The sequence below is a fragment of the Elephas maximus genome, chromosome 9 (genome assembly GCF_024166365.1).
Source record: "Elephas maximus indicus isolate mEleMax1 chromosome 9, mEleMax1 primary haplotype, whole genome shotgun sequence".
Classification (NCBI taxonomy): domain Eukaryota; kingdom Metazoa; phylum Chordata; class Mammalia; order Proboscidea; family Elephantidae; genus Elephas; species Elephas maximus.
In genome coordinates this window covers 82,907,272-82,931,511 of record NC_064827.1, presented here as the reverse complement: position 1 = coordinate 82,931,511, position 24,240 = coordinate 82,907,272, and the positions used below count along the sequence as shown (strand labels likewise).

Genomic DNA, 24,240 nt, shown 5'->3' with positions numbered 1-24,240 from the left:
AACTTGAGGTATAGAGAAATAAAATGATCTGTCTTAAGTAACCTCGAAGCTCAGCAGTTTGTCCAGGAACAAAAGCAAAGCCCATTTAAATTATGTTGCTTCCTTACCCCCATTACATTATTCCAGCTCGTGTACGTGGAAATTAAATTAACATCTCTGCCCTGTTCAATAAACCTATATCCATTTGTATGTGTTGTTATAAGATACATTCACGAGCATATTCTTATGATTGATATATTTTTAATTGAGGTGAAATTCATATAACATAAAATTAATCATTTTAAAGTGAACAATTCAGTGGCATTTAGTACATTCGCAGTGTTGTTTAACCACCACTTCTATTCAGTTCTAAAACATCTCATCACCGCAGAAGGAAAGTTCATGCCCATGACGCGGTTGCCCCTCATTTCTCCCCGCCGTTTTGTGTTCTGTCTTTATGAACTTAACCATTCTGAATATTTCATAGAAACGCAATTCTTATGATTGGTATTATTACCTGACCGTTGAAACCTGTAGCTCAGTAGTTCTGACTGCTGACCCATGGTATGTTTGAATCTGCATGCAGTAAACCATGCCATGGTCATGGTCTACTGTAGTAAACTACAAATTACTTTTTTTTAAAAAAATAAACAACACATGATAATACAAGAGTTCCTAGAACTAATTTTATCACTAAGGAAAGCTTGTAATCTTCTTTTTTAAAAAAATGACACAGACTTTAAAACTTTTTACATGAAGCATGCATGAATAGTAGTGAAAATTAAAATGAAAGTAAAAATTACTCAAATTCTACTTAGAAATACACGGTTGATTTTTTAGAGAACATCTTTTCAAATGTCCGTCTGTTCACAGTATAACTTGTTTTGTGTGTTAATTCAACAAAATGGGTGTTGTAAAGTTCTTTCTACATTTTAACCAATGTCCCAGTTCATTGCTGGACGTTGAGATTGTTTCTAGTTTTTCATTATTATGTTGTGCAGCATTGAAAAACCTTATTCATGTTTCTTTCCCTATTTATCTGATCCTTACTAATAAATTCTTTGAAACAGAATGTTAGCAGCTATATTTAGAATTATTTAAAATGTTCTAAGAGGGTAAGAGGTATCAATTATTGATAGTTTAATACCCCTTGTCCTACTTTTACCAAATTTTGTTCTTTTCCTCTTTTTTGTTTTTCTCCCCAGTTGCAGTACCATGCAGGTCTAGCATCTGGCCTTTTGAATCAACAGTCGTTGAAACGTTCTGCTAACCAGATGGGAGTATCTGCTAAACGTAGACCGAAGGCTCAACCCACAACTCTTGTCTTACCTCCTCAGTGAGTAATGGGTTTGAAAAAGTACTTTTGTCCTGGGTGAACTCTACTTTGTTCTTGTTTTTTGCTGTGGGAAAGTTACTATATTTGTGAAGTTGTTTCTTTCTCGTAAAAAGGTAACTATTAGAATTACTGTTAAAAACCAAGCATAAGGATAAAATACTTTGCATATATCTTTGTGAAGTGGCTGCAGTGCAGTTCATATTTTATGCATTTTGTGTGTGACTCTTCCACTTAGGATTTTAAGTTACCTCATACATTATTCGTTCACTTAATCACGTTTTCAGAGTTGGAAGAACAAAAGCACAGTCTTTCTTATTTTACAAATGAGCCAGCTGAGGAACACATTTTGACAAGCTCTAGACCACCTAGAGAATCTGGTAGATTCTGGGACTAGAATCAGCACAGGCTCAGTTTTTCCTTTTTAAATTGTAATATCTGTGCTTTTTTTTCTTCTTCTTCTGCTTCCTCCCAATTGGTGGGATAACTGGTACAATAAAGCTCATACAGTGTATAGCTTGATTTTTTAAACAAGTATGCTCCTGTGTAGCACCACTCAGATCAAAATACAGAACACTTCCAGAATCCCATAAAGATTTTTCATTTTTCCAGTCTATACCTGTCTTCCTCACCTCCTGGGTTTAACACTATTCTTGTATCTTTAAACAATAGTTTTACTTCTTGAACATCATATAAATGGAATCACACACAGTAGGTAATCTTTTATATTGGCTATTTTTTTCTTGTCCACATAGTATCTGTTAGAGTCATCCAGATTGCTCTGTGTGCGGCTGCGTAGTGTTCCTTTTAATGTGCCACAATTGATTTACCATTTGCTTGTTGGGTTATTTTGCACTATAAACACTAGTAGATGAGTGCCAAAGCTCACTCAGTGATGTGGAATCAGAAACGCAAAAATACAGTTCTTGCTGGCAGCTTTTGTGTCAGCTTACACACTTCACAGAGAGGGGCAATACCCCCAAAAAGCTTGACTTGGACTTTAAAGTCACTCCCTAGTCTGTCCTGCTCTTTTATTGCACCCCATTTCATTTACATCCTCAGCAAGAAACTGTGTTTTAAAATTTCCAATCCAAAGGAGTGTTTGCAGTTATGACTCAGTCGTGTGGCTTTGATCAAGATTTAGTTTGTTTAGCATGTATTTATTGTGTATTACTGTGTGCCAGGCACTGTTCTAGGCCCTGGGGATACACTCATGAGCAAGACAGACATGGTGTCATGTTCATGAAGCTTTTTGCCTAGTGGAGGAAAAAGACGCACATAATAAAAATCAAATTAAACAAACGAATAAATACAGTAATATAAAAATTAATTCATACAGTAATTTCAGGTTATGATTACTGATACGAAAGAAATAAATAGGGTGTCAGGGAGTGTGCAGGGGGGAAACTGTTTAAGTAAGGTGATCAAAGAAGGCCTCTCCAAGGAGACAGTGTTAGGCAGAGACTTGGAGAATGAAGAGGAGAAAGTTCTGTGAGGAGCTGGGGGACATCACGGGGATGACCCCCCTGAATGTCTTCTCTTGCCAGTAAATACTCTTAGATGACCATTTCTGTGATTTCAGGTTTTCTTCACAGTTAAAATTTGCTTCCATGATAGAATGAACAGACCCAACCAGCCCCCAGCAGGTATTTTTCTGTATGCAGAATGCAGAGGTGCAATATTTTTCAGAGGCTACAGGAACAGCTTCTTTTAGTGATGCAAGACAGAGTTTTCAGTGTTTTGCAGAAAGCTTCCTAAGGAGCATACTCTGTCTGTTATTCTTGTGTGTTGATTTGGTGATTCTGCACATCTCAACTTTTAGCTCTCTAAAGTCCAATGGGCCTTGTAACTTGTCACTTTCCCTGCATGGATTGTCTGCTGAGGCAAGATGTTTGGCGAGAAGTGAAAGACTTTCTAATGGTCCTGTAAGGCTGGAGCCAAAAAGTGTTTGTTGCTAACTCTCTCTTGACAAAAGTCAGTTCTTAGTCCATCTGTTCACCGTTTGTTAATTTGCATTGGCTTGAAACCTGTTTACAGGTGACATGCTATTATGAGGACACTTAGAAACTATTTTAAGCATGAAGGCAATCAACAGACTCTGTTCTCATGCCAAAAAAAAAAAAAGGTGTTCACAACTGTCATTGTACATTTATAATAAACCACTCACAATACTTAGTTTCCAAGAGAAAAGTATTTACTCTGTCCTAAGAGTACAACATTGAAATGATTTCCTATACTTAGTTGCCTGTCTCCTGTGAAAATCGACTGCTGCTTTTTCACATCATTGAGCTTTTTGGACTCACATGATGCTGGAATCCCTTCATAGAACGACGGTCCAGTAGGCAAGATCTGTATCTGAAAGACATTCATGAATTCTTTGCACTTTTATTAAGTACCTACCATGTGCTATTCAAGGAGCCCTGGTGTTACAGTGGTTAAGTGCTCTGCTGCTAACCAAAAAGGTCGGCAGTTTAAACCCAACAGTTGCTCTGTGGGAGAAAGATGTGGCAGTCTGCTTCTGTAAAGATTATAGCCTTGGAAACTCTATGGCACAGTTCTGCTCTGCACTGTAGGGTTGCTACAAGTTGGAATTGTCTCAGTAGCAGTGGAGTTGGTTTTTGGTGTATGCTACTTATTATGTGAGTTGTCAGGGACAGAAACGCAAATAAGACATGGTTGCTGACCTAATCGGGTTATAGAAGTTTTTTTAAAAGCTAAAAAATAACATACTGGTAATATATACATAAGGTACATGAAGCAAAGGTAACAAAAAAGAAAAGAAAAATAGTAATACTGTCACCCTGAGAAGTTACTATTAAGGTTTTGGTGAATATTTTTCTGGAGTTTTTTCTGTATAATTTTTAAAAACAAACCTTCAAAAAGGGTTGTACTGTAATACTGTTCTGCATCATATCCCAATATTTATTATAGTTGTTAAATTTTAACTCTGTATAATTTGATCTGTGGGATATTTGTGTTTGGATATTAATTAGCCATGTTATGGTTGTGTTCTGCAGAAGACTGCAAATTAAATTTTTATTACAAGCAAGACATGACCATAACAAGATCTCTCTGTACTAACTTTGTCATTAAGGAAATCCCTTGAACCCTCTTATAAAACAATACTTATATCCTCTACAATTCCTCCAAGATTGCTGTGTTAGTTATCTATTGCTGTCTAACAAATTGCCCCAGAACTTAGTGGCTTATCAACAATAAACAATTATTATCTTTCACCATTTCTGTGGGTCAGGAATCTGGGAATGGTTTGGCTGAGTGCTTCTGGTTTGGCTTCTCACCAGGGTTGCAATCAGATATCAGCCAGGGCTGTGGTCATCTGAAGGTTTGACTGGGGTTAGAGAGAATCTACTTCCAAGGTTGCCGGCTTATGTGGCAGAGGTGATGGCTGTTGACAGACCTTGGTTCCTTTCCACGTAGACCTCTCTAAAGGATGCTTGAATATTCCCTCCAGGTGGCACCCGGCTTCTCCCAGATGAGCAGTATAAGTGATCTAAGAAGAGTGAGAGCAAGGCAGAGGTTATCCTTTAAATGGCGTCCCCTCAGAAGACACATAGCATCAATTCCACCCCATTCTGTTTGTTATAATCAGTCACGAAGTGTGACTGACATTCAAGGGGAAGAGATGAGGCTCTACTTTTTGAAGAGAAGAGTGTTAGAGAATTTGCAGACGTGTTTTAAAACCACCCTAGTTGCCAATGGGGAGAGACATTCCACAGTGGGGATGAGTGGCTGAGCCTATAAGCCCAATTCACTTATTTATTCAGTAAATATTTGCTGAGTACCTACAAGTGCTGTGCTGAGGATTCAGAGGTGAACAAGATATAATTTTGGTCTTTAGGAAGCTCTTGAGTAGAAACAGAAGACCGAACAAGTAGCAGGACATGATGATGAAATGTGCTAAATAAGTCTGACAATGGACATGATCTACTAGTGCCCAGGGAGGCAGTGGGCAGGGTGCTGAGGTAGATCTTCCACTTGAGAAGGCCCAGCCAAATATCACAGGATTTCTTCCATGCTAGCTGTGAAGGATGGAAGTTTTGTTTTATTAAGAGAGCTAGATGCTTTCTTTTATGGGCTTTACAGGATCCTAAGGATTTTTTTTTTTTTAAGGAAAGGTTTTATTTTTAACCAGCAGAGGGAAACAGTGAAGGGCGATGGTTGGGTCCTCACACCCCCTCCTCTGTAACTTTATGCAGCTGTTACTGCAGTGATGGATGGGTTTCTGCATTGGCTTCTGTCAGAAGTTGGATGGCACCAAGGCTACTCCAACAAAACCACTGACTCTCCTTGACTGTGCTGAGACCGCAGGCATGGCAAGAATGCAGGAGCTTTTGTACATTGTGTTTGTTTTTAAAATGGAGTTGGTTTTAACAGTAGTAGTCTTTGAAGACTCAGATTCCCCGCCCCCCCATTCCCACAAGATTAGTGATTCCTGGGATTAATGATTTATATCTTTCTCCCCCTCCAAAGAAGCTTGTAAAAAGACAAAGATGCTGTTTGCAGTGAAAGATCTTTTGTCATGTGTTAGCCTTCAGAGGGCACTGACTAAGCAGCCTACTTCCATGATTCCCAAATGTTTGGGTTAAGTGTTTTGCAGATGGGGCAATATTGTTTTTATAAAGAAGCTGTGTCCCCTGCTGCTGTGTAAACATTGCCTGGCTTTTGACCCTTGTAGTATTGAAACAGTCTGGTGAGTGGCTATCTTTTTTGATTGGTCTGTTAAGTTGTATATTGAGATATCTATGCATTTAATATATACCAGATGTAGCTGTGTTTACTTGTGCTCTTTCGTAGATAGCAGCCTCAACTTTTTGATGCATTTGTTTGTGTGCGTGTGTGTGTGTGTGTGTGTGTGTGTGTGTGTATGTGTTGGGGGACCTTCGTGTTAACATGGGATATTGGTTTTAATTGATAAGCACTCTTCGAGTTTTAGCAGTTTGGCCTGATGAAATGCTGGTGTTCAGTGGTAGCCGAGGTGAAAGACTCTCATTTGTTCTTTGTGTGTGTGTGGTAGTGTTTATTTACCATGCCCACATTCTAAGGTAGACAATGCGATTAACCAACCAAAACCAACCAGTTGCCGTCGAGTAAATTCCAATTCATGGCGAACCCGTGTGTGTCACACTCTTATTTGTGTTCTTATTCTGCAGACATTCTTATTCTCCTCATTTAGGTTTGAAGGGGAGAAATTGTTTTCCGGAAAGATTAAAAAAAAAAAAAAAAAACTACCCCTGGCCCCCAGAAGTTGTGGGGATAGGCAGTTTCTTTTGTATTATGTTATATTCTATAAAAAGATACTTCTTGCTGAATTAAGAGCACTTGCCTTTCCATATGTTACCTTTCTCCAGTCACTGGGGATGAACTGTCCATACTTCCAGCTAAGAATAACCTTTACTGCGTGTCTGCTAGGTCCAATCCCCTCTCACCTACTCAGCGCCATTTCTGTATTGGTCACCTTTTTCTCTCCTACACCATCTGTATCTCCCCTTCTCCTAGAGTCACACCTCTTAGCATACAAAACATGCCTACCCTAAAAGTCATCTCCTTCGAGAACACCCATCTCTTAATTCCAGCTCCCCTTCCAGCACCCAACTCATTTCTCTCCTCTTTATAGCAAAACTCCTCCAAAGAGTTGACTAGTCTGCAATCTTTCTCCCACTACAGACAGCCACTGTCTGATTTTTGTCACTATACCCTAGTTTTGCTTCTTCTAGAGCCTCACATAAATGGAGTCATGGAGAATGTAGTATGTTCTCTCTGGCTTCTTTTGTTCAACATGATGTTTTTGAAATTATTTATGTTGTATGTATCAGTGATTTGTTCCATTTTATTGCTGAACAGTATTTTTTTTTTTATCGTGCTTTAAGTGAAAGTTTACAAATCAAGTGAGTCTCTCATACAAAAATTTATATACACCTTGCTATATACTCCTAATTGCTCTCACCCTAATGAGAGAGCCCACTCCTTCCCTCCACTCTCTTTTTTCGTGTCCATTCCACCAGCTTCTGACCCCTTCTGCCCTCTTATCTCCACTCCAGATAGGAGATGCCAACATAGTCACAAGTGTCTACTTGATCCAAGAAGCTCATTCTTCACCAGCTTCTTTTTCTATCCCATTGTCCAGTCCAATCCCTGTCTGAAGAGTTAGCTTTGGGAATGGTTCCTGTCTTGGGTTAACAGAAGGCCTGGGGGCTGTGACCACCAGGGTCCTTCTAGTCTCAGACAGACCATTAAGTCTGGTCTTTTTACAAAGAAGCACTGAGTCAGACAGTTTAAACGTGACTGCTCTCCTGTTCCCTCAGGGGTTCTCTGTTGTCTTCCCTGTCAGGGCTCTCATCGGTTGTAGGTGGGGACCATCTAGTTCTTCTGGTCTCAGGCTGATGTGGTCTCTGGTTTATGTGGCCCTTTCTGTCTCCTGGGCTCATAATTACCTTGTGTCCTTAGTGTTCTTTCTTCTCCTTTGCTCCAGATGGGTTGAGACCAATTGATGCATCTTACATGGCCACTTGCTAGCATTTAAGACCCCAGATGCCACTCTCCAAAATGGGATGCAGAATGTTTTCTTAATAGATTTTATTATGCCGGTTGACTTAGATGTCCCCTGAAACCATGGTCCCCAAGCCCCCACCCCTGCTACGCTGGCCTTCGAAGCATTCAGTTTATTCAGGAAACTGCTTTTGGTTTAGTCCAGTTTTGCTGACCTCTCCGATACTGTGTATTGTCTTTTCCTTACCTACTATCTAATTAGTGAATACCCCTCTTCTTCTCCCCTCCCTCCCCAGTATCGTAACCATCAAAGAATGTTTTCTTCTCTGTTTAAACTATTTCTCGAGTACTTATAATAGTGGTCTTATTCAATATTTGTCCTTTTGCAACTGACTAATTTCACTCAGCATAATGCCTTCCGGGTTCCTCCAGGTTATGAAATGTTTCACAGATTCATCACTGTTCTTCATTGATGCATAGTATTCCATTATGTGAACCTACCATGATTTATTTATCCATTCATCCGGTGATGGGCACCTTGGTTGCTTCTGAACAGTATTCTTTTGATGTTCTTTGGAGCCTACCGGTAACATTTCCTCAACATTCTACATCTGTTTCAATATTGTCTAATACCTTCAGGAGTTCAGGGAGTGTCTCACTTGATGCTCCTCTTCTTGGATGACCCTCCTCAGGTTTGAGTAACAACAGCAACAACACAAAAACAGCATGCAGTGACAAGTGTTGATGGAAGGACATGACACTGATTCAGGAGGTAACAGGAATAATGACATGACACTCACACCTAGGTGTTCCAGTGTTTGAACAACAGATTGCCTGTGGTACGGGCGCTAATTTGGCTCTGGAAGTTTAAATGAAAAGGGCTCATCTTCTGCCGCTGCCTTGCACGCTAATTCCCAAGAAGATCATCAATTTGAAATTACACATGGTACTTATACAGATGATTGGCTTCTTTCCAAGTTGTCTGGTAAATGCTGCTTCTATTCTTGAAAGGCAGAGGCTCATGTTGTCTTTCGCTTAATGTATAACCAACGGGAATTACAGAAAGCACAGCAATGACATAAATCCATCCCTGGCAAGAGTGATGAATGAGGGTGGTAGCTGATCGTGGACACTGATGTTTAAAATGAATAAGACAAATATTTGCCAGGATGAAACTCACTGAACTAAGAGTGTCTTCTTGTAGCTTACTGGCCGTTATATCATTATCTTTTCTGCTTCTGATTTTCAAGACCTTTTCTCAGCCATTCATTTGTTAACCTGCAGGTGTCTGCAATTGCTACTTCATTACAAAAACTTTGATGTAGATGTTTTTGAATGATGACTGTTAACATGCTTCCTTGCAGGGACCTAATTTTCTTCTTTATGACATGACTTTCGTTTTGCCTCCTCAGGTTCTGTATATTTTGTTGAGGGCTGAATTTGGTTATATGTTGATAAATTTGCTTTGAATTCTTCAACTTTGGTAATAGGAGCCTTGAACAGGAATATTTGGCATCTTTTTTATTGGGGACCCCTGGTGGCGCAGTGGTTAAGAATTTGGCTGCTAACCAAAAAGATTGAATCCACCAACCACTCCTTGGAAACCCTGTGGGGCACTTCTCTGTCCTATAGGGTCACTATGGGTCGGAATTGACTCCATGGCAACGGGTTTGGTTTTTTACGGGAGTTTGGTTTACCTCTGAGCAAGGTAACAGTGAGCGAGGAACAAACTGGTTTACTGCTATGAGTTTTAGAAGTGCAAAGTATTGTTTCCTAAATCTTTCCTTTTTAGGGATACTTTTAAAAGGGAGTAGTGTATTACCCAGGTCGCCGACACACCTTGAGCTTGGTCTGGTGACAGGGAAGGTGTGTTGTCTGCACTAAGTGTCCCAGAAAGGAAACTGAGAACTTTGCAGCTGTAAGTTTCCTGAGTTTTGGAAAAAGTCATCAGAACTTGGGTAGAAATTCACTGTCTTTCTTTCCCCTACTGGCAAGTATTAAGTAACAGTATTCATTAAATACCACAGAGAGGCTATGTAATAAAGAAATAATCCTAGGCCTAGGTGGCTATAACTCTCCAGAAGAGTTAAAATTGAGAATATAATTAAAGATTAAAACATTGTTTGCATTCTAGAACATGGAGAAATCTTTTCTCTCCATTGTGGGACCATGTTAATAAGGAAGAGATCAGTTTCCAATAACCAACACCAGCGAAGCTGATTTATTAACATCACTCACGTTTAAACTGTCTGACTCAGTGCTTCTTTTGCCTTTTTCCTGCAACACTGGAACTGCCACCAGGAGTAGTGAGAGATACCAGTCTTATCTCAAAAAAAAAAAAAAAAAACAATCTATTCAGTGTTCTGAGTTTGGATAGGAATGTTCAGATAGCAAGGGTTACCTGTATATGGATCCTTAATCCTGTAATTCATTGTATTCCTCTGTTTTGTCAACAAAATAATTTTATCTCTTGTTTCAGCCGCTTTTCTATACATAGGTTAGGAGGAACTAGTGTACCTAGCTGCTTTAAGATTTATAATTGTGGCTGGTGAAGGGCCTGGGCACACTATAAAATTATGTTAGGCCATCTTGACACAGTGACAGAAACCCTTTGTGGTCAAATAGTTGGTATTCAGAGCTCCTGGAAACCAGCCTTGGAGGGAAGATCCTGGGTCCCTACCCTATTGGATTGTTAAGGTTTAACTGCACAAGTACGGTTTCATTTTCTCTCACTGCTTTTTATTCACATATGTTTGCTTTCCATTTGCTTGAAATAGAATTGCAAAGCATTTTGAGGCCAAGGACATAGAATGATCTTCCTTAGGTTTCCAGTCTCCAATGTTGTGTTGCCCTCATTGCTCTTTAGAGATTTTCAGTTGAGGGCTGGAGAAGACACACCCGGTAATAATTCTCGAAATGTCCTTTTTTATGTGCTTGTGTTATTGGCAGAGAAAGAAAATGTCTCTGAGTCTGGGTCATTGACTGGGGAAGGAAAAATGTGACTCACTGACGGGGCAGAAAAACCTTCAACTCGTAACTTCTGTAATGCTTTATTTAATTTTGTATCTCCTCTGTGGCATTTGTCACATTCTACCTTGGGTTATGGTTACTCCCTGCTAGAAATAAAACTCCTTGAGGACCAGGACTCTGTGTCTTTTATTGCCCAACTTTGTACTGATGGTTGGATGCACAGAACTTAAGGCTTAGTTCCTCTATGCTGCCCTCTGGCTGATGAGGCTGAGAGCATTTTTTCACAATATGTCATGGACTTGCTTTCATGCTCCTCATAGTTCTTTAGTAAAGGGTCAGTATAAGCCTTGGGGATTTAAATGGCTTGAAACCAGCTGCCATTTGGACAGACAGATACTTATGGGAGGGGTTTGAAGTTTCAGATCTTTCCACTGTGGCAATTCTTTTTGCCAAGAAGGATGGGTAGGATTAGATCTGGAGGCTGGGGCCAGTGAGCAGACCCTGAGAGCCAGGCAGAGGCCTAGTAGCTTGCTACCACGGGGGAGCAGCAAGCCCCCAGGGGCTCACGAACAAGCACTAATATGTGGAAAGTGGTGTATTGGGAAGATTAATCAAGACACAGAGCGCAAATAAATAAGATAGTCCTTTGTAGCTGTTTAAAAGATAATTGGTTCATGTTACTTATCTTTTATCTCCTCTCTTTGGGCAGGAGAAGAATTTCTGGGAGAAATAAATGAGGAATCCCTCATGAATATTAATGTAAAAATCTGTCTATAGAGAATAAATATAGGGACACTTTGTTTTAAATGCTCTATGTCATTGTGCTTCATTAGCATATATGTTGTAAAAGATACTTTTCTCCCCTTGAGAGAACCATATTTAGTTCAACTAATAGCCGCAGACTGAAATCTGTAGCTTGTCAGGATTGTAATACTTTAGATGGACAGGAGAACTACTTTGCTTCCTTGCTTCAACCAGGGGGTTTCCTTGTCTTCACCCACACTCCTGCTGGCCCAGGGTAGAAAGTAGGTAGGAAGTGCTACATGTCTCATTATCTAGACCCTTCATCTGGACCTTTGAGTCCTGCTGCCTGACCCCCTGCCTGGTACCCTACCTACTCCGTGTGTGTACGTGTGCACACACGCACACACACATACATACACATTTATACTTTTCAGTCTGCAGGCATTTATTAAACTCTTCCTATATAGGCTAGGTGGTTAGGTGTGTGCTTGATCAGAGTGGGAATCTAAAGGTATGGAAAGTACTGTATATGAACAAATGAGAAAGGTAATGAGTTCCATTTGAAGACATGTTAGATTTGAGGTGCCTGTAAGGCTCGGATGAAATGATATGATGTATTGGATTTGCTTTAAATTACTCTAGTGCGTCTTACCACGTCTGGAGCAAGGGAGAATGAAGAAAACTAAAGACACAAGGGAGAGATTAGTCTAAAGGACTAATGGACCACAAGTACTACTGCCTTCACCAGACTGAGTCCAGGACAAGATGGTGCCCAGCTATCACCACCGACTGCTCTGACAAGAATCGCAATAGAGGGTCCCAGACAGAGCTGGAGAAAAGTGTAGAACAAAATTCTAACACGCACACATGCATGCACGCACACACAGACACACCCCAGACTGGACAGACTGACAGAGACTGGAGAAACACTGAGAGTATGGCCCTGGACACCCTTTTAGCTCAGTAATGAAGTCACTCTTGAGATTCATCCTTCAGCCAAAGATTAGACAGGCCCATAAAACAAAATGAGACTAAATGGGCACACCAGCCCAGGGGCAAGGATAAGAAGGCAGGAGGGAACAGGAAAGCTGGTAATGGGGAACCCAAGGTCGAGAAGGGAAAAGTGTTGACATGTTGTGGGGTTGGCAACCAATGTCACAAAACAATATGTGTACTAATTGTTTAATGAGAAACTAGTTCTGTAAACCTTCATCTATAGTACATTAAAAAAAAAAATTTACTCCACTGGATAAAAAAAAAAATACCACCCTCTAAAGTTGGTGTGGGGAAAATGACAAAAATAGCTACTATTATTTAAACCAGATAATGAGTACATTACAGTTGATGCATTTATTATACAGTTTTATGTACTTTGGTGTTTATTTGAAATTTTTTTATAACAAAGTGTGTAAAAAATACAAGTCTAGAGCTTGGACTGTGATTGAAGAAATATTATTTTGTTAGCTGGCTCTATATCGATGGTACGTGAGGACTTGTGGGTGGATGAAATCTGCCAGGGATCCCGGAGGGAGACCAAAGGAGGGCAAGCAGAGGAGGAGTTCGCCAGCCTGCCTGTCAAATGGTACTTGCAATCCCTTACTGTCTACCTCTGGGCCTGGCTTTAGTCTCAGCTGACCTCTCCTATATTTGTCTTAGACTCATTGTGACATAGACTAAAATTTAAAAGTCACTGTCTTCCATAGATACTGAATCAAAGACAAATTGCATGCAACAGAAAATTGTAATAAAGAACCTAGCCATTAAGCACTAAGTTGAATGTGGCAGCCTGCAGAATCAGTTTAAAAATTATATTTCATTGCATCCTCTAATTGCATTTCTCCTCTACAAGGTGATTTTATCCAGGAAGACAGCTGTCTGGTGTGGTTATTACATCATTCTGGCCATTATTGGGCAAAGGAGGAAAAGAAATAGGTGGTTGTGTAGTAGAGCTCCTCAGGTAGAAGCAGGATCTTTTTTTTAATCCGTCTTTGCATAACAAAGGGTCGGAGCTTTAAGGTTTGTTAATATTTCACACCATGCCATTCCCAAACAACACTGGTTGTAAGTGAAATTCTTTTAAAATCTTTCTGTCCTTCCCTGGAATGGGAAGTAATTTTGGTGGTCTTCTTGGTGTGTGTGTCTTTTTCTTTCACTTTCTGCTGTGTAGGCTATTAGTAACCCATAGATTTCAGCCCAGAAAGCCCCATTTAGGGTTATAAGTGATCAAGAAGCAGTAAGGCAGTTTCCGTGTTCACTTTTGCTAAAAATTATTCCATAAGCTCTCCCAGGTAGGTGACCTCAGCAGGCTAGCTCTGTAACATGAGAATAGGTAGGAATAGGAAATGACTTTGTCTGTTAGCTTGAATCTTAGGGCAGAATGGATTTTGACCTGCTGGTCACTCTGATAGTATTCATTTATGGTAGGGACATAGGAATTTTGAATAATAAATATGAAAAGCCTGTTTTTAGCCCAGATTATATTTATTTCCAGCTTGCTGAGACATTAAATGTGTCATCTCTCCAATTTTGGTTAGTGTGTTTCTCCAGTTTTGGTTAGTATGTTGGGGGAGTAGAAATGTATTTCTAAACCTAGATCAAGTTCTGAGCTCAGGGCCTGCTGATCCTTAGGATGAGTAGTTAAGGCCAGTGCACATTCTAGGAGCATTCTAACAGCTCGGTAGTTGTGGACTTGAATGTTTCCCAAGGAAGGAGATCAACCACCAGGCTCAGATCTGGACGTGAGGAAGCCTTTAAAACAGTGAATCCCAACCCTGGCTGATGTTAGGATCATATGAGGAGGTCTTTAGGGTTGTAAGGCGCAGTCATATTTTTAAACCACTCCCAGAGCACTTTTAAAAAGTACTTATGTAAATCAAGAGTACATAATTTAGTTTATCGTAGATCTGATGTGTATTCTTGTCTTTACAACTTACTTTTTTAACACCTTTATTGGGATTTAATTAAAATACAGTAAATCACACATGTTTAAAGTGACACGTGTGAAACCATCACCTGGTGCATATACACACCTGAAGTTGACAACCACTGCTCCAGAGGGGGCGCACGTATCTCAGAAAACGGTTGTCAGAATATCTGTAAGATGAAGGGAACAATTGTTGTGGGGAAAACTTGACAAAGCTTATTTTGCTCAAGGCTGTAGATGGGAACCTGCTAGAATTTAAAACTCAGAAGAAGGTGAATCCTAACTTTGTTGCTTCCTCATCAGCTCCCAAAATGTATCCAGTGTCATCAGTACCATTCATTTCCCTAACCAGCTTTAGCCTCTGAGCCTTGGATCTATGGACAAGGACAGACTGGTGATGTTTTAGTTTTTTGTTTGAATATATTCTTATTTTTTATTAGTGGTTTGTTCCTTCAAGTTAAGTTAGTAGTTATAACCAGGCAAGTTGTGTTATCATCATGGGGACTTTTAAATGTATTTATGTAAATCAGGAGTACATAGTTTAGCTTATTGCGGATCTGCTGTGTATTCTTAACTTTACAACTTTATTTTTTTTTTAACAGCTTTGCTGGGGTTTAATTGAAATACAGTAAATTGCATAGTGTTTAAAGGATCAAGTGGATAAGTTTTACCTATGTATACACCTGTGAAACCATTACCTTACTCATGGTAATCAAGATAATGAACATGTTCATCACTCCCAAAGTTTCGTTCTGCTTTGTAATCACTCCCATACTATCCATCCTCCCCGCATCCCCAGGCAACCACTGACCTGCTCTTTGTCACTATAGATTAGTTTGCATTTTCTGTAATTTTATTTAAATGAAATTATATATTATATACTCTTTTTTTTTTAATGAATCTGACTTTTTACTTAGCATAATTATTTTGAAGTACATCCTTATTGTTGGCATGTATCAGTAGGTCATTTCTTTTTATTGCTGTATGGTATTCCATTGACTGCATATACCACTATTTGTTTATCCATTCAATGTTGATGGGCATTTAGGTTGTTTTCAGTTTTTGGCTATTGCAGATAAAGCTGCTATGTACATTTATGGACATATGTTTCATTTCTCTTAGGTAAATACTAGAAGTGCAATATCTAGGCCATATGGTAGGTTTAACTTTTTAAGAAAATTTTAAACTGCTTTCCAGAGCATTTGTATCATTTTATATTCCCATCAGCAGGGTTTGAGAGTTCCAGTTACTCCATATTCTCATTAACACTTAGTATGGTCAATCTTCTTAATGTTAGGCATTCTAATAGGTATGTAGTGATATCTCACTGTAGTTTTCACGTACATTTCTCTAATGACTAATGGTGTTGAATGTCTTTTCATATACTTATTTGCCACGGGTGTGTCTTCTTTGGTGACGTGCAGAAAAAAAGGTTCAGGCCTACTGCAAGAGGAGTTACTTTGGAGAAAAGTTAGATCTTAGGAATTTTCCTTTGATGGTTTTGAAAACTCCTTAATGTAGAGCTGGGAACCCTGGTGGCTTAGTGGTTAAGTGTTAACGGCTGCTAACGAAAACGTCATCAGTTCATATCCACCAGGCACTCCTTGGAAAATCTATGAGGCAGTTCTACTCTGTCCTATAGGGTCGCTAGGAGTCAGAATCGACTCTACAGCAATGGTTGGTCTAAATGTAGAGCGTATCACAGATAAATTATTATATATTAATTGATGATTATCTGCTGAATACCTACAGTGTGCCCACCCTTCTACCCGTTACTGTGGTGGAATTCAGAAGAAATTGTAGTCTTGGGCTGCAACACCTAGGGGCTCACAGTCTAGGTTTTGCTTGAATGTTTCATGGTGTTTCTTAACCTTGTTACCTTCTTTCCTTTACAAGTGTGATAACAGTGGATCAGGAGTTGGTTGGTGCTTTTAAGTTAGCTATTCCTGGTTTTTCTGGTAGGGGTGCTTGTCTTTGAATCCCTGGAGCCTAGATTCTTGCTATTCTTTAATTGGTATTTATTTGCAATCTGCTCTGACTCTCATTTATTTTTGCCATTCAGCAAATAAAATCTAGTATCCACAATGCTAGGTGCAGGGTATTAAGCATCAAACTTATAAAAAAAGACTTCAGTCTCTAACCTTAGTGGACACTTCCTTTAGGAGCTTACAGTATACTGAGAAGACAAGGAAAGAGACTGTAAGAATCCAGAAGAAAGATATGTAATTGACTCTGTGGAACCAGGGAAGGCTCCTTGGAGGCTGTATGTTAGGAAAAGATGAAATTCACTGTAACTAGACTTGGATACAATGTTGGTGTCCCATGTTAGAACAGCTACCCATCACCCCTAAAAGGAGGCAAAAGGTAGAAGCAGAGTCAAGAAGCTGCTAAGAATTGTTGAGTAAGACTATCTCTATCCCACGTCTCACTCTCCAACCAGCTCTTTTAACTGAACACTCAAGCTGGGCTGATGAGTCCCAGGGCAGCTTCTTATCCCACTGTGTCCATAGATCTCCTTTTCATTGTGGGCCGTATTGTGAAAATGATTGGGGAAACCCTGCTATAAGAGAGTTATGCTTATGTGGCCCAGAATCCAGTGCTCCTTTCTCTGCCCTTTCTGAGGTAAGCACCATCTCATGCATAGTTCTCCATTCCCCCTTTTTATCTTTGTTACCCTAGGAACCTTATTTTAACCCTTTAGTAACCACAGTGAGAGACCGTATCAGGCTTGGGTCTCAGATCAAACTTACAAAAGACCTTAGTCTCTAACCTTAGTGGAGACATCATGATAGGGCAGTGCAACGTTTTGAGATTCACCTATGTGCCTAGTCCACAGATAGACTTCATTATAATTATAGTGTTGAGCTGAAACTCCTCGTGCCTCTCCATCTTTCTTTCCCTGTTTGTTGAGGCTCAGGCAAAGAAATTCCCAGGTATATCTTTTAAAGCAATGTAATTCTTGGCTGTAGGGACTTCCCTTCTGTGCAGCTGCCCTAGTTTCCCACACAGAGAGTTAGATTTGTGGGACTTAATGTCCTCAGAGAAGAAACCGAGCGATCCTTAGTTACAGATTAAATAAACTGCCCCCTCTCCAATCCTACCCCTACCCTTTTAGGCCCCAGAAGTGTTTTACAGAGTTGTGTTCCTTCGACTTGTCAAAATTTACAACATTTACATCTTAGTGCTCCAAAGAAAACATCCTTCTAAGTCTTTCACATTCTCGAATAAAATTTAACTCCATATTCTATCATATCATTAAGTCCACATGAATTCTGAGCATAGTAGCTCTGTGATGATGAAGAAGGATGTCCATTTCCTTTCTGACATGTAATAAAATAGCTTTAGGTTTTTTTTTTTTTTTTTGGTGGATTAAGGCACCTTGGGAAAAATAAAACAGTTGAAATTAAGATAAGTAAATAAAAGCCACCAATTTCCTTTTCCTTCTCTTCAGCAGAACGCCTACCCTTTTTTTTTTTTTTTAATTTTTGTTGTGCTTTAAGTGAAGGTTTACACATCAAGTCAGTCTCTCATACAAAACCTTTTATACACCTTGCTATATACTCCTCGTTGCTCCCCGCCTAATGAGACAGAACACTCCTTCTCTCCACCCTGTATTTCCGTGTCTATCCAGCCAGCTTCTGTCCCCCTCAGCCTTCACATCTCCCCTCCAGACAGGAGCTGCCCAGATAGTCTCGTGTGTCTACTTGATCCAAGAAGGCCACTCCTCACCAGTATCATTTTCTGTCTTGTAGTCTAGTCCAATCCCTGTCTGAAGAGTTGGCTTCGAGAATGGTTCCTGTCTTGGGCTAACAGAAGGTCTGGGGACCATGACCTCTGGGATCCCTCTGGTTTCAGTCAGACCATTAAGTCTGGTCTTTTTATGAGAATTTGGGGTCTGCATCCCACTGCTCTGTGTTGTGCTCCCTGTCATGGGAGTCATCAGTTGTAGCTGGGCACCATCTAGTTCTTCTGGTCTCAGGCTGATGTAGTCTTTATGTGGTCCATTCTGACCCTTGGGCTCATACTTACCTTGCGTCTTTGGTGTTCTTCATTCTTCTTTGCTCCAGGTGGGTTGAGACCAATTGTTGCATTTTAGATGGCCGCTTGCTAGCATTTAAGACCCCAGATGCCACTCTCCAAAATGGGATGCAGAATGTTTTCTTAGTAGTTTTTATTATGCCAGTTGACCTAGATGTCCCCTGAAACCATGGTCCCCAAGCGCCCACCCCTGCTACTCTGGCCTTTGAAGCAGAACTCCTGCCTTTTACTGTCAGTTGAAAGGGGGACACCCTCCGCTCCCAAATGAGGCATTCACAGAACCTCACTTTACATATCCGATGTGGGTCTAGGGTAAATTCTTAGAAATTAACCTCCCTCCCCCTTTTAAAATACTTTTATTTTTAAGTTTTTTGAAAAAGGGACACTTAAAATGTAAAGGTCTCCTATGACCAATTAATTCAATGTAGTTAATTTAACAGACACTTAAACAGTATGTGTCATTGTCCTTACCTCTAAGGAACTTGTGATATTATTGAGGGACAGTATTTGGAGTGTCATGAAAACCCAGACCTGGAAGAGCCAGAAGTAATTTACTTCTCTACTCTAATTTCACTGTTAAGGAAACTAAGGGTCCAGATAAGTGTTTTTCTCAAAGAAGTTCTATAGTGCATGGTGCATTGGTAGCAGAGCTAGGACTGGAATCCCTTGATTGTTTCGTTCCTCTAATGCTCCTACTGATATTCCACCACTGTCTGCCTCCTGGGATGTGGGATGGGGTGGTAATGGAGGAGGAAGAGAAAAAAACAAGACAGGATATAAAAATTTGTGAATCTTCTTTTTTTTAGGTGATTTTTTTGGATGGTGTCATAGAATTACCACCCCCGTTTTTCCTTTCTTAAATTTCCCCAAGTAGGATACTTTCCTGGTTGCTTATTGAAACTTGTGTGTGAACCTACCAGGAGCCACAGTCCATTGCTTCTGGTTCTTTGCAAATGGAGGAGGACAGTTTCAACATTTATGTGCTAAGAATTAGAGCTTTCTGCTTCAGTGCTCCACGTGGCCCTGGAGCTCTGCACTGTTAGCACAGGTTTTTGGCAGAGAAGCAAAACTCTTATGAACCAGAAGGAACAGATACATTGCTGTTCTATAAATGAGCCCAGATTTATAGACTCAGAGTTCAAAGAGATGAGAGACCACCAAAGCAGAATCTGCAGCGAGGGGGGACCACTCCAGGACTGGGCGGTGATGAAAGCTACCACTTCCTGGGCACTCAGTTAGTTCTTACGTTGGAGCCTGAGGGGGAATGTTACTCTCCTGGGCTTTACAGATGGTTATGCTGAGGCTTAGACCTTGTCTAGAGCCTCCCACCTGGGAAGTGGTGGGCCTGGGAGGCATACCTGTTCGCTGGGACTACAGACCTACTCGTCTAAGCTATGCAGGGTAGAACTGTGCCTTGTATTTACCTCTGTCATAGATTAGGTTCTTTGGGAGCAAATGTTGAGGTGGCTTTCGGTGTGCGGTATATTTATTAGAAATCAACATCTGTGAAAGGAAGGAGAAGGAAGTAGGATTGGACCAAAACCAAACCAAACCTGTTACCACCAAGTCGATTCCGACTCACAGCAACCCTGTAGGACAGAGTAGAACTGCCCCATAGGGTTTCCAAGGAATGGCTGGTGGATTCAAACTGCCAACCTTTTGGTTAGCAGCCTAGCTTTTAACCACTATACCACCAGGGCTCCAGTATTGGACAGGGGGGAAAATCAAACTGTGATACCTCCCACTGCGGGCAGCAAGGCCTTCCTTGAAGGGGGATCTGTTGACGTATCTCCTTGTCTACCACAATCTCTGTCAGTCATGGTACTGTTACTGTATGGCTAAGTTTCAGAATGCTGGTAATTATTTTTCTCCCAAAGTGGCATATTTGTATAACTTTTTTAACATGATAAATAAGGGTTTGCAGGAGAAAATGCTTGATTTTTTTTTTTTTTAAAACAGTTGACTACCCCCTAATGTTAAACTGCTATGTTTTCATCCTCAGTAGACCTCTGTAAGAGGGATCTGGGTGGTACATCACCATGTCTCACAGTCTGTCCCTTGTGTCACTTAGATCCATTTCTTCATATACGTTTAGGGAACAATCCTTCTCCAGGAATCCAGTTGGCTTGCCCCCCTGAGGGGAACTTAGAAGCTTAGTGGGATAATTATAGCCTCCGCCATTGCAGTTGGCAGAGTTGGGCCACGACTGATAACTCATTTTTTCTCTCGTTCCTTATCTGTTCTACATTACACTCACCCTTAGCTGCCACCCCTGCATCTTCTGTGGCTCACTGGTGATAAGACCCTCGCCCTCATCCCTAAGAGCCCCTAATCGCCATGCCCTTTTCAGTCCAGGGTTGCTGTATCTCCATTTACAGTTAAAATTGATCCAGTGTGTACCAAGAGGTACTGATGTAGATCATCTAGGCTCCACATGTATTCCTCTTTGTTTCCATTGTGTAACAGCAGTCCTACCTTCACCTCATGATCAGGGTCATCCAGCAAGATGATTCTTTTTGCTTTCTGGTCCCTGGACACGAGCCCAAAGTGCCCAGGTGGCGGCCATAGCTTATGCAGTAGGACCCTTGCCTTGTCTCTTGGCAGAAGTGTGTTCCTTAGAGAACCAAGACCTCAGATGCTGCAGGGATGTACAGTCTACTAGTGGGTCATTGAGAGTTATGGTATATGGGGGACACTGCTGCCTCCTTCCCTTGGTTCCCAGACCCATGTATTCTTTGAATTGGGGACATCTTGTTTTCAACTCATAGCAACCCCATGTGGCAGAGTAGAGCTGCCCCATAGGGTTTTCTTGGCTGTAATCTTTATGGAAGCAGGTTGCCAGGTCTTTCTTCCATGGAACCACTAGGTGAATTTGAATCACCAGACTTTCAGTTAGCACTAAGCACTTAATTGTTTGCGCCACCTGGGCTCCTATTGAGAACATGGCATGATATAAAAGTCTAATCCAATGTATACGTTGCATCCTGGAGGGTGCTACACATTGTTGCAGAGTATTGCCTCCAAGCTGGTGTTTCAGTTGTGCCTTCAGGAGGTTTTTACAGCGCTTTAGCTACTTGATAGTGGAATGTCATATGACCAGGGGATCCCATGGTCATGGATCCACTACCGTACCTTCTTTGCTATAAAGTGGGTACCTTGATTTGAATGATATTATGTGAGATTCTGTGCTGGAAGTTCTAAGACTCTCAGTAAACCCTTGGGTAGTAATGCTGACTCAAGTCCTGTAAGTCAGAAAGGCAGACCTATAGCTGGAAGATGTATCTGTTTCTGTGAGAACAAATCGCTGACCTTCCAGGATAGAAGGGGCCCAGTGTAGTCAACTTGTTATCAAGTGGCTGGTTGGTCTCTTTGAGGAATATTGCCAAGTCGGGCTTAATACTTGTCTCTGTTGCTGGCATATTGGACATTCATCAGCATCTGTAACTAAATCAGCTTTAATAAGTGGAAGTCTGTGTTGCTGGGTCCACCTCTGCCACTGTGACCGCTTTCTTCATGTGTCCATCATCCTAGCAAAGGGATGGCTGATGATGGAGGCTGGCTGATGTCAACTGGCCAGGACAGTTTGCCTCCTTGGTTGTTTAGTGCCTCTCTGGGGTGGATGCTTTCTGTTGGATGATAACATATGGTACAAAGATCTTCTGCACTTCACACCCAATCCCATAAGCCTGTGCCTCTACCTCAGACTGTCTTGTCTTGATCCTCCAATCTTTCATCTTCCAGGCCCTTGATAATCTGACCAGATCATTCACCAGTGCCCATGAGTCCGTAGATAGTCTAACTGTGGGCCACTTCTCTTTCCAAAAACAAAGCTGATGTACTGCTTAAAGCCATGCCCTTTGGGAAGATTTTCCCTCACCACTATCTTTTATGACCACCCCGAGTAAGGCTGTAATGCAGCTGCCATGCATTTTTGGCTTGCATCCACATACCAAGGTGACCTGTCTGTAAACCAAGCCTGGGCTTTTTACTCCTCTTCTACTCGGTCGTACGGGGTCCCCCATAAAACCATATGCAAGAGCTGTGGGAGGGATGATGGAACAACTATGGTGGGTGCCATGGGGTCTGAGGCTACCTGCTCATACAGGCTGCTTGTATCCTTTAGTTCTGCTTGTGGCCAGTCCAGGATGTACTGCTTCAGTCTTATAACAATCAGTCTTATAATCGATTGTTCCTGGGCCTGCCCAACCTGAGAACTTAGTGAATCTCACAGAACCCAAAGAGGTGTACCAGGCATTGTGTTTCTTCCTCTGTGATAGGAAGTACCAAATGCAATAATTATGTTTTACTTTGGATGGGTGTCAAGAACTGCAAAGGGTGTGAGATTTTTGCCCAGCTTGCAAGCTAACAAGTTAGCCTGACACAGTTTCATGGGTGCTGACAGAAGACATAGCCTGAGTCAGAGACTAAAGATTTTATTATTCACAGTGAAAGTAGTAGATCAAGTATCAGCATGGTCTCATCGGTTCCCTGAACCCCCAATTCCCACAGGGGCGATACAAGCGGGCCGAGTGGACGCCTGCACATGCAGCGGGTTACATTACAAAAGAGGAACACGGAGCTTGGGGAACTGCAGCCTATAATCAAGCCCGTTCTCTATTTGCGAGGAGATGTTACTTCATCCCTCAAGATTGCTCACTCAAACACAACCTTGAGAAATGTCCCAGATAAAGAGCAATCAAAGCCATGCATTCTTGGCATACCCAGGAAGATGTGTGGGAGTGCAAGACATCCATGGAGAACTGTCTCTCAACAATGACATGTCTTAGCATGCCCCTGGATCCTTAAACATTTTATGGATGTGGAAGACATGGCATCTGTCTTACAAAGGCATCCAGCGACTTGGCTACCTCTTGCTTATCAGGGCTACCTACCTAGTTGAGTTAGTGGTAGTCTGCAGTACTCTTCCAGGATCATCTGGTTTCTGCAGGAGTCAGACTGGTAAATTAAACAGATATAATGGGAATCACCACCCCTGCATCCTTTAGATCCTTATGAGCAACCCTAGTCCCTGCCATTCTCCTGGGATGTGATATTGTTTTTGATTTGCTATCTTGGCTGGGGATGTGGGGGTGGAGCAGGGTTAGGATGGTATCAGATACTTCCACTTGACCTTCCCCACTGTAGTAAATCTTACCAAGCAGACCAGGTAAGCACCACCTAATATGGTGGTCGTGCCAACTGCCAAGTCAGTCTCAATAATGCGCTACTGACTTGATGACACTGGGTTTCACTGGGTTTAGGTAGATCTGCAGACCAGTGGACCCACTGTAAACCTGACCTTGGCCAGGACTCCATTTATTACCTGGCTTCCATGTGCTCCTACTCTTTACAGGGGGAGTAGGGCATGATGAAGCTTCAAGTCCTGAGAGTCATCGTCACCTCAGACAGGTAACTTTCTGTAGCTGAGACTGACCCCGAATGAATGGTGTACTGATTGAACTCCCCACAGCTGGGTAGTAAGGCCTTCCTGAAGGAGATCTGAGGGGCCCATCTCAGTGTCTACCAACTCCTTCCTAGCTGTGATACTAATATTGTATGACTAGGTTCCGGAATGCTGATATTAATGCCCCCGCCGTTAATGTTTTTTGTACAACTTTTTCATATGGTTGTACCAACTCTTGTGTCATATGATGGATGAATATGAACTGATGTTAAACTGCTGTGTTATTTATCATCAACAGACTTACGTAAGCACAGTGGTGGTGGTGTTAGGGGCTGTCAAGTT

The 24,240-nt window shown here is 41.2% G+C and overlaps 1 protein-coding gene across 2 annotated transcripts in view; it reads left to right on the top strand.

Annotated features, from left to right (window-relative positions):
- Window positions 1–24,240, top strand: part of MED27 (mediator complex subunit 27) — a 230,266-nt gene that overhangs the window by 76,247 nt on the left and 129,779 nt on the right. For both annotated transcript variants that reach the window (XM_049896883.1, XM_049896882.1), the window contains exon 3: window positions 1,185–1,315. In XM_049896883.1, coding sequence (XP_049752840.1) covers window positions 1,185–1,315 — 131 coding nt within the window. The remainder of the gene's footprint in view (window positions 1–1,184; window positions 1,316–24,240) is intronic.